General features: G+C 36.4%; 1 protein-coding gene across 2 annotated transcripts in view; it reads right to left on the bottom strand.

The window, feature by feature from the left end:
* Nucleotides 1-584: 584 nt before the first annotated feature.
* LOC117908592 (general transcription factor 3C polypeptide 3) overlaps nt 585-10,024 on the bottom strand; it is a 51,910-nt gene continuing 42,470 nt past the window's right edge. For both annotated transcript variants that reach the window (XM_034822242.1, XM_034822243.1), the window contains exons 13-19: nt 5,936-6,059; nt 5,756-5,827; nt 5,410-5,536; nt 5,107-5,221; nt 2,243-2,433; nt 1,976-2,088; nt 585-1,124 (exon numbers count right to left, since the gene is read on the bottom strand). In XM_034822242.1, the coding sequence (XP_034678133.1) occupies nt 858-1,124; nt 1,976-2,088; nt 2,243-2,433; nt 5,107-5,221; nt 5,410-5,536; nt 5,756-5,827; nt 5,936-6,059 (1,009 nt within the window). In that variant the 3' untranslated portion in view covers nt 585-857. The remainder of the gene's footprint in view (nt 1,125-1,975; nt 2,089-2,242; nt 2,434-5,106; nt 5,222-5,409; nt 5,537-5,755; nt 5,828-5,935; nt 6,060-10,024) is intronic.

Here is a 10,024-nt window from a genome sequence, read left to right as displayed (position 1 = left end):
GGCTGGCTTCAAGGGAAGTGAAGACAAAGGCAAAGCACTAGATCAGTATGCGAGAGAAAGGAGGATGAGACTCGTGAACCTGTCTATAAAGACTTCCATCATCAGCTTGCTGCTTGAAACTTCATCCCCGCTGGTGAAATTTATAAGTATCGTGTCGATCATCTTCTTCTGCAATCGACTTGGTCATACTTGATACAACTGTGGTAGGCTCTGAAAATGCCAAATTGAAACAATGTTATCAGCATCTGTTAAAGCTCTGCAGCATAAAATAAATAACGGGACTTTCCTTACAAAACTAGGAGCGTGAAAAGACTACTCTATCACAAAATTCAGTATAAAGGAACATTAAACAACCAATTTAGATCTCTCAACTACACATACACCATATTTCCAGATTCTCAAATTTCTCCTGAATTTTATGGCACGCCAACTGCAGAAACAACCTGGCCTCTTCCAAACTACTTGATTGTCGAAGACTACTTCAGATCTGTTACAAAAAGTACTAATCCAATGAACTTAGTAAGGCAAGAATATTAGAGAAATAAACATATGGAAAATAAAAATCAAGGCAGCAGCCAATCACATAGATCGCGAATAAATATTGCCAACTATATTTTATTATTCTTGTAAATGGTTACACCATCACGGTAGAGAATGACAACTCATACCACGGAGCCCTAAGAAGCGGGAAACAATAGAGGCAATATAACCCTGAATAACCTTAACATGTATACTATTGAATGATGATATATGATAATCCCTAAACTGGAAAAGTTAATTATGTACACAGATGTATGAGCACTAATAAACAATCCCTGTATCAGTTGCATACTAATAGAGGTTATAGCCCATGTTGCTCATATAGTGCAATGGTCTTTTAAGACCTGTCTAGCAAGATCAAGTGCTCCACTTTTTTTGTAAATTAAGTGCAAATTATATGCTGCTTCTCTGCGAAGATCACAGTAACCAGGCTTCCTATTTTCCACAAGGTCTGTATTCTCATATGGAAGTTTGGGGATCGGGTAATCTCTCTCATGAGTTGCAAGAACCTTTTCATAATATGTAACTGCCAGAGAAACAAGGCCAACATGATGATATGCCCGGGCAATATTGTACAAGGCTTCCTGCAAAAATTACAACAAACAAAATGAGCATGGATGAATCAAGCTGTAACAATGAACATATGGTAGGTAGGTGCCATGACAAGCAAAGATAAAGAGTAACAAATGAATATATATATGCAATAAGATGTTGCAGGGAATAACCATAGACAAGATATAGCAATGAAAATACATAAACATCCAATCAAGTAGTTTGAGTAAATACATAAAGTCAAAAATGTATATGCATTCGAGGCTAGATCCACGTATCTGCATAGTTTATCAGATCAAAGCAAAATAAGAAAAATGCATCAAATGGGAGGGGAGACATTCAAAAAATGCTGTTGCTGACTAAATTTTCAAGCTGGAATAATGCAAGTTTTGTACTTAGGAAAAGTGATTGGTGACACAAGCAGACATTGTCTTTTAGAATCTAGATATGTTTAGTTTCTTTACCTTCAATTTCACCTATGTCTATGATATGTAATCATTTTCATTGAACACTTATCAAAAAAAAAAAAATGTAATCATTTTCATTGAAACATGCCACTAGCGCTATAATCACAACAACAAAAACCATGAAGTTTTGAATTCTCTTCAATTGTCTCTTCACAATGAAATACAAATGATTGAGACAATTTAACGATAATTTTTAGGAACTCAACCTCATGCTTGTAAGGCCATATATCTCTAGACCTCATCTTAGGCATCCTGGACTCCTAATACTACCAACATATAAAAATTCTCTTATACCGACACTGAAATTAAATTTCGAGGAAATTGAAAGACCTATCATGAGAAACCTTGTTTTGAGTATTCCAAAAAAAAATGTTTGCTAAAGTACTAGAGAGAGGGAGAGAGAAAGAGAGTGAAACCTGGCTATTTTCACAAAGCCGCAAATTGTTGTAGAGGAATGCTAAGCCTTGTGCAAGACATTGATGCTTGTTTTGAAGTCTAAATCCAAGGGCTATGTTGATTAAGGCAGTTCCTGCAAAACAAAAGGAAAAAACAACAAAAGAAATAAACTGATGTTTCTGTATTAAAAATAAAAATAAAAAGAGCACAGAAGTTGCATGGAATATGTGAATTTTCAAAAGAAGGAAAGACGAGCAAAGACAAAAAATAAAAAATAAAGAACATACCAGCACAGAGATTTATGAGGGGGTTCTCGGGCATTAGTTTATAAGCTTCTAAGTATTCTTTCGCTGCGATTTGATGCTGGCTGATCATGGTAAATTGATGCCCGAAAATTACAATTGGTGGTACACAGTCTTTGTGTCTGACTCGCATACTATGTAGAAGTTTAGAATGCTTTGAATATCGATTTTCCAATCTACAACATAGTGAGCAAATAAATCACTGAACAATTAGAAGTAAAGTATACTGAAAAACCAATTGGTTCCCAGTTGGTTTTCTCAAGGTTTTATATCATTGTTGCAGCCATGTCACAAAATATGGTCATGGTTCAAAAAATTGGCAAATAATGGAGATTTAGCATTGGATAACCAATACAGTAAACCATGATTTTTTGGGACTACCAACATTCTGCCCACTCATTATGCATGTTGACACTGGATTCCTCAGCTACAAACGTTCTTAGAAAATTTTGGGACATCTATTGGCCCTCGGCAATGAATTTTATATAGGATCTTTCATCATCAATAGGAAGTATTTTAATTGTTGACTTTTACTCTCTTGTGGCTACACATGCAAATAAAATAGAGAAACCATCGATATAGCAAGATATAAAATGATTAAATAACATAGATAATATTAATTCTCTTTTGAACAGCTCCTGTCTGATATAAAAAATTTGAAAACATTCCATATAATACAATAGAAGCTTTACTAAAATAATTAACCAGCTAACATTCCATCACACCAGTAAAAATTATGATTTTTTTTGACAATGCTAATGTGCAGGGTATCGGGACCACCAAAACCAGACCAACCACCTCCCCTGCCTGCCAGCTACAACAGGGGAAAAAAATTCATAAATATTACACCCCACAACCATTGTTTTTTAAATCCATGGTCGGAATGTCGTTAGGTTTAGTAAAATAAACTATGTAATGATGTTTGTCAGTTTATTGAATTTAATGAGTGATCACTGACATTGATAGGATTCTCCAACAAGGTTTTGCACATACAGCAATAGCAATGGGAGAAGTAATCCAATGAAATGTAATAAGCTTGTTCTTATGGACACATGTTCCAGATCAATGTAATCAAGGAATGGGTTCTCAGGAACCCCAAAACCCAACTTGGATTCAGAAGCTACATCTAATTTGGTTGGCTTCTGTTACGACCATTATCCATTTGTCATTCCTATTTAGACAATATATATATATATTTTTTTTAAAACTAAAGCAATTGTATTAGAAGCGCCAAAAAAAGCACCTAAAGTATACACGATGTATACAAGGCCAAAAAAAGGAGGGATAGACTAAAAACAACACCCTTGCTTCACTTATAGCCCAACCAATCTATGAAGTCAAAAAGGGACAAAGAACTATACCCTAAATGTATCCTGGCTGGGCTTACCGTACAAACATTTTTAAACCCTACCCTTTGAGTGTAATTCAGCTTAGTTGGCTCTCGATTTGTACACATTAGGGTTGGGTCATAGGGGCTGCTGTTGGTTTACTTGTATAGGCCTTTTTTGTCCTTTTTGTGTGGCCTTCTTTGTTTTGTGGAGGTTTGCTTAGTTACTTTTGATCAGGTTTGTTTTTCATGAGGAGAACCTCTCATCCTTTTTTTGTTTTTCTATTAATACATTTGTTTGTTTCTGATATATATATAAAAAAAATGTATCCTGACCACTCCAAAAACATGTACATTAAGGAGCGTAAAATAGCATGGTCTGTTAGTTCAAAGTCTTCAAAGGCTCTTCGGTTTCCCTCCTTCCATAAGGTCCAAAATAAGCACAATGGAACTGCTTTCCACAACTTCTTTCTTTTCTTCCCAATAAAGACACCCCACCAACTAATGAGGGCATCCCTGATTGAGGAAGGCATTACCCATTGTACATAAAAAATAGTTGTCATTCCTATTTACACGTTCCAGTGATTTTATCCCCTTTGCATATTTAAAAGACTATCTGTGGTTATTTGGAAGGATTTCTCATAACTCGATATTGGGGTAAGACAACATAATCACAACCTATGCCTTTGGATTTGCATACAATGCCTTCAACAATTTACGAAGTCACAGACAGTAAATGCTTACTTTTGGTTATTTTTTATGGATTAGTGATTTTAGAAGGCACTCAGTCACAAGGAAATTAGAAAAATGACAAAAATGGAGGTCTCTACTAGAAGTAGCTTAAGCAACAAGGCAATTCTCTACACTGGCTTAACTTGGATCAGCAATCAAATCCTAAGTTAATCAATGATAGGTCATTTCACTTGTATTTTTATAACAAAGTCTGGTCTTTGTTCCTTTTATCGAGAAAACAGAAAAAGAGGGGAAAAAAAAAAGGATCAAAGTGACTGGAGAATGCCTTGCGCTAGGTTTGTGTCTTCTTGTCATCCTACAACATTTTATTTATTTTTTCTCTTTGATCAATAGCATAAAAGGAAAGGTGCATGAACTTGAAGGTCAATGCTTGCATCAATAAGATAGAAGGGTATATTATACTTGCCACCATAAGAAATTTGTCAGTTAGCAGTCAGATTTTGTGCTGTTCTTTCACTCCTCAGAAATGCTGTCATCTTAGTCAAATGATAGCAATGTGGCACATTATGATTGCCACCATAAGAAAGCAAAAAAGGAATCAACTTCAGACAACTCTGGCCATGAATACAGCCAATAACATATGTCATCACTAGAAACATGCTTTATGCATGGAGATATACCTAACTCCCACCACAAAATAGAACATATTGTTAACCTGGTTGATAAAGTTTAGTGAGGCTAGTAATAATTTGAGGCATCTCAACTAAGAAGCTAGCTATTCATGACAGCAGAAAATTATTATTATATGCACATATGAAGGGTTACATACCTTGAAATTACTTTGTAATAGCAATTCCAGGCAGCAAGGCTGTGTGGATGCTGCTGAACAATGTACTTTACATAATCAAACCCATGCTTAGGATCTGTGATGTTGTATGCTATTTCTGTGGAAAGTAAACAAAATATTTGCTTCAGTGTGTCACTACAAATTGTAACACCCTTCACTTGAGAAAAAAAGTAACCATCAAAATAGAAGTTCAACCTGGCATTTCAACCAACAACGAAGTTCATAATAGTGAGTGTGGGAGAAAGATATCTCAAAGAGAATTTAAAATTTCTTTTAGGGACTTACGAGCTCCAAGAGATCGAAGCTCCTCCTTCTTCTCAATGGGCATTATGTTGTATGCCAACCTCAGAGTTAGATTAATCATATCTAATGCTTCCCAATACTTCCGCAAGGATGCCAATGCCTTGCACAACTATAAGCAATAAAATGAAGAGGAAAACTTGTTCAGAGCAATTGTTGAACTGCATATGAAAACCAGCAAATACACAACCTAAAGTTGAAGCATCACATAAAAAATAGTAGTTTCATAGAAGTTCAATAAAAAGAATATATAAAATATGAGTCAAGAAACTTGAGTGGGGAAAAAAAATATATGCAAAGAATGTAGGACAAGAAAAGAAGAAATACAAACATCTAGGATGAGATGATGATGCTCTTCATCTTTGAGAAGATTAGGGAGAGGAGGCTCTCTCAATTTTTGTTCCTGAATAATATCCCAAGTAACATAAAACCAGTTAGTCAGGTCAAAGTCCTGATTTATTAGGCAAAATACTAACACCTGTATACAAGGCATAACATAAACCCAGCTTACCGGAGACTCATCATCTGACTCAGCACTATACCAATCCACTCCAGCAGCCATTGCTGCAGCTTTCCTTTCCTCCTTTCGTGTAGCCTTCTTTTGAAGCAATTTTTTTGCTCTGGAAGCTTTCGACCTATCTCAAAGCATTAATTACAACAGTTAATAATCTACTTCTAGAGGATAAAAATTTTAAAGAAACAATATCAAAATGCTGGAAAAAAGTATAATCAGACACTCAAAACCATTCACACCATGCTAAAGAGGAATAAAAGAACCAAAAATTTGAGTAGAGTCATGCAAGTATTATCTATAAAATTTGCTTTAGAGTAAGCAATAACAAAAGAACTTCTGAAAGAAATGGAATCCACAAAGGGGTGGCTCATGGTGTATGAGAATCTCAATTGTACATACAAATCCTTGGGTACAATTTCTTCTTATTTAGAGATAATATTGTTTGCAAGTTGGATTGTTCATTGAAAAATGACCATAACTGAGCACAATATTTCTCCTGTGATAAACTATGATTGCAATATAATAAAAATTTCATTGACTGAAACTACTCTGGGATATCACAACACATGTTCAAAGATGGCAAGCCAAGCATGCTGGACAACAAGCAACAATCCCCAATTTTCTTTTTTTACATATCAAAATAAAAAAATAAAAAAAATCCCCACTTTTCTAAGCGGTGCAATGATTGGGAACTTGTGGAAGTGGAGACTTTCATACAAAAACTGCATGCCTTGTCAACTAGAGGGGAAGTGCTAGACAAATTGAGTTGGAATGAAACCAAGTGTGGCAATTTCTCATTTAGATCTCCCCATGCATCTTTAACCAAGGGAGATAGCAAGCCCTTCTCGGCAAGAGTAGTGTGGAGAATGTTGGCACCTACAAAGGCAAGTTTCTTTTCTTGGGAAGTGCCTTGGGGCAGAACTCTAATGCTTGGTCAGCTCAAAAGGAGGGGATGGACAATACCGAATAGTTATTTTTTGTGCAAAGCTGATAAGAAGACTGTACCAAAGCTAGTGTGTTAGGCAGTTGATATTCTCTCTTTGGAGTGGTTTGAGTGATGTACTCTTCTGAGGGAGGGAATCTTTTGGGGTGGCATGGCTCTTTTATAGGGAAGAAGCAAAAAAAAGCCTAGAGGGTTGCTCCATTTGTGCTTATTTTGAACTCCTTTAAGGGAAAGAAACAAAAGGAACAAAAGGTTGTTTAATGATATTAAGCAATTGGACCATGCAATCAAATCTAATTTTATGTATACTTTTGTGAATTGGGTTAAGGTATACATAGAGGACCAATCAATGTCTATGATAGATCTTGTACATTGGCTTAGCTTCAAAGAGAGGTGCCTTTTTCTTTGTCCTCTTCTTAGATTAGGTGTCTACCATATACATCATGTGTATTTTGGTGTGTATTTCTCTCTCTGATGGGTAAAATAGCAAATGTAGTAAAAACACCTAAGTAGGTGCAAAGGGGCATACGCATAAGCCAAAAAGGCAAAAAGAAACAAGGTAAGGGGAACACAAAAAACAATACCACTCCTTACTTAAAATCTAACCACTCCGCCAAGTCCAAGATGGACAAGAAACAATCTCCTATATACACCTTGACCCAATCCAACAAAAAGAACATGAATGAATGTTTAATAGCTTGGTTACCTTCCTCAATATTCTCAAAATCTGTCCTATTTCTCTCCCTCCATAGGGTCCAAAACAAGCATAGAGGAGTAACTTTCTAAGCCTTTTTTCTCTTCTTCCCGATAAAAGACCCATGCCAACTCAAAAGGGCACCTCTCATTGAAGAGTGTATCACCCAATGGACACCAAAAAGGGCATAGATCAGCTGCCATAACATAACTACTTTGGAGTAATGGAGAAGGATGTGGTTAGTCGTTTCTTCATCTTCCTTGCATATGCAGCATCTGTTTAGGATCCTCCATCCCTTCTTTTTGAGCTAGTCTAAAGTAAGAACTGTGCCTCACATTGCTTCCCATGCAAAAAAGCCTAATCCTCGATGATACCTAAGAATTCCAAACAAAGCCAAAAGGAAATGTCTCCACCCTTCCATTTGAAAAAGAGGAGTAGAAAGACTTAACAGAAAAATGGTCACTCTTTGAGTTCATCCAAATCAATTTGTCTTCCATGTCCCTCATAATGGACTGCTCATACAACCTCCTAAAGAAGGCTTCCACTTCCTCTAACTCCCAATCATGAAACTATCTTAAAAACCTAGGGTTTCAACTATCCACCTCCCACACCTCAACAACTTATGCATCCTTAGAAGAGGCTATCAAGAAGATCTTTGGGAATAACTCCTTCAAAGAAGTGTCACCACACAACCAATCCTTCCAAAATTTCACCTTATACCCACTGTCCACCCTAAAACCAATTCTACCCTTGAAAACATCCACACACTCCTCTTAGGTGCTATTAATACTGATTCTCATTTGCCTATTAGGAAAAAACAAAACAATGAAAGAAAAGAAAAACAATGCAAAAATACAGTTTATGACTTTATGGGCCTTTACTGGTGATGATTAGTAATGGAACTTTGGGAAATAAACAATTCAAAATTTTATTGCAGCTATGAATTGCATTTCTAAAATAAATTAGCTACAAGATAGTGTACAACTACTGAAAGTGATTAGGCAACTTGCTAAACAGATGGTCGAGACAAAAAATAAAAATAAAAATAAAGAACATCTTGTTTTATCCGTTCAAAACCTATACTTTAAATGTCCTAAGCAAAAAAATCCAAATCACAAGAAAATGGAGAAAACTCAGTAGATGACTATGAATGGACTTAGGTGCTCGACATTTGAGAAAGAGGGAGCATATGGAATGGTGAGCAGTTACAGTAATTTCCAACAGTGACCAAAAACAAGGTTTTATAAGGAAGTTTGGATGGTTAGAACACATTCTTAAATTGGCTTGTGATAGGCATACTTACAAAGATTTCATTGAGACAAATACTCAAAAGATCATTATTCAGAGGGGACTAACTGTACCAAGTGGTTGAGGATATGTTTCTTCTTTCATCCATCCTCTCCAAGGCTGGGATAGAACAGCCACATGGTTATACAGGACAGGGTGATTGGTCCATGTACTTTGTCATTGTGTCTCAAACTCTTTGTCAACGATTGTGATTTGAAAACATGTGGCTGAGAGTTGGGGTTTATAGGACTTAATAAAGTCGTGGTGGTAGAGCTTTGAGTTCAGGGACATTCCCAGCAGTGTGCTTAAAAGGAAATTAAATGCTTTGAAGGAGAACTTAAAGTGTTGGAATGCAGAGATCTCCAGGGATATGGTTTTCATAAATAAGTGACTTTAAAGTATCAATTTTTTTGGGATAACAAAGTGAGGGGAGTTCCTTCAAAAAGGGAAAAGGAGATGCAGGAAGCTTGAAATGATGAATTCAATCATTTAACTAACTCATGGAGATAAAAATTTGAGGTTTTGTGGCTTAAAGAAGGGGATTGGAATATTGATGGCTCTCTCAAGGGAGGTGAGAGTGGGGAATAAAGCGTTCGAACTGGACAATTTCTTGATGGCTTTTTGGGGGTGTTGTTGGTCTATTATTTTGAAGTTCTTAGAAGAATTTGTAGTGAATGGATCCTTTTCCAATGCTACTTTCCTAGTGTTAATCCCCAAAGAGGGGGGTCGGCAAGGGAGGGGGAGATTGGGGTTTTGGGGTGGGGGGTGCGTGGTTGAGGATGTAAAGGACTTTAGGCTTAGCTTGGTTAAGGGGAATAGGGCCAGTTAAATATTGAAGCCATAGTTTTTTTTTTTTGTTTTTGGTGAACATCCTTATAGGCTTTTCTAGATTTCCAGAGGCTTGAGATAGGTGAAGCCTCCCCCATTTACTGTATTAGCCATGGAAGCTCTTAAATGTCTAATTGCAAGGGGATGGAATCTATGAGGCAAGGGATAGGCAATTCTTATAACTTAAACAGGTTCTCATTTGTTTTAAGCTTGTGTCTGGTTTGAAAGTGAGCATACAGAAAGGTGAGTTAACTCCAATGGGTGAGGTATGGAAGGTGTAAAGACTAACCTCTTTGTTTGATAGTAGGGTGGAAAGCGTACCTTCCATTCATCT

The sequence above is a fragment of the Vitis riparia genome, chromosome 19, assembly GCF_004353265.1.
Source record: "Vitis riparia cultivar Riparia Gloire de Montpellier isolate 1030 chromosome 19, EGFV_Vit.rip_1.0, whole genome shotgun sequence".
In the NCBI taxonomy this organism is placed as follows: domain Eukaryota; kingdom Viridiplantae; phylum Streptophyta; class Magnoliopsida; order Vitales; family Vitaceae; genus Vitis; species Vitis riparia.
This window is presented reverse-complemented; position numbering and strand designations above follow the sequence as displayed.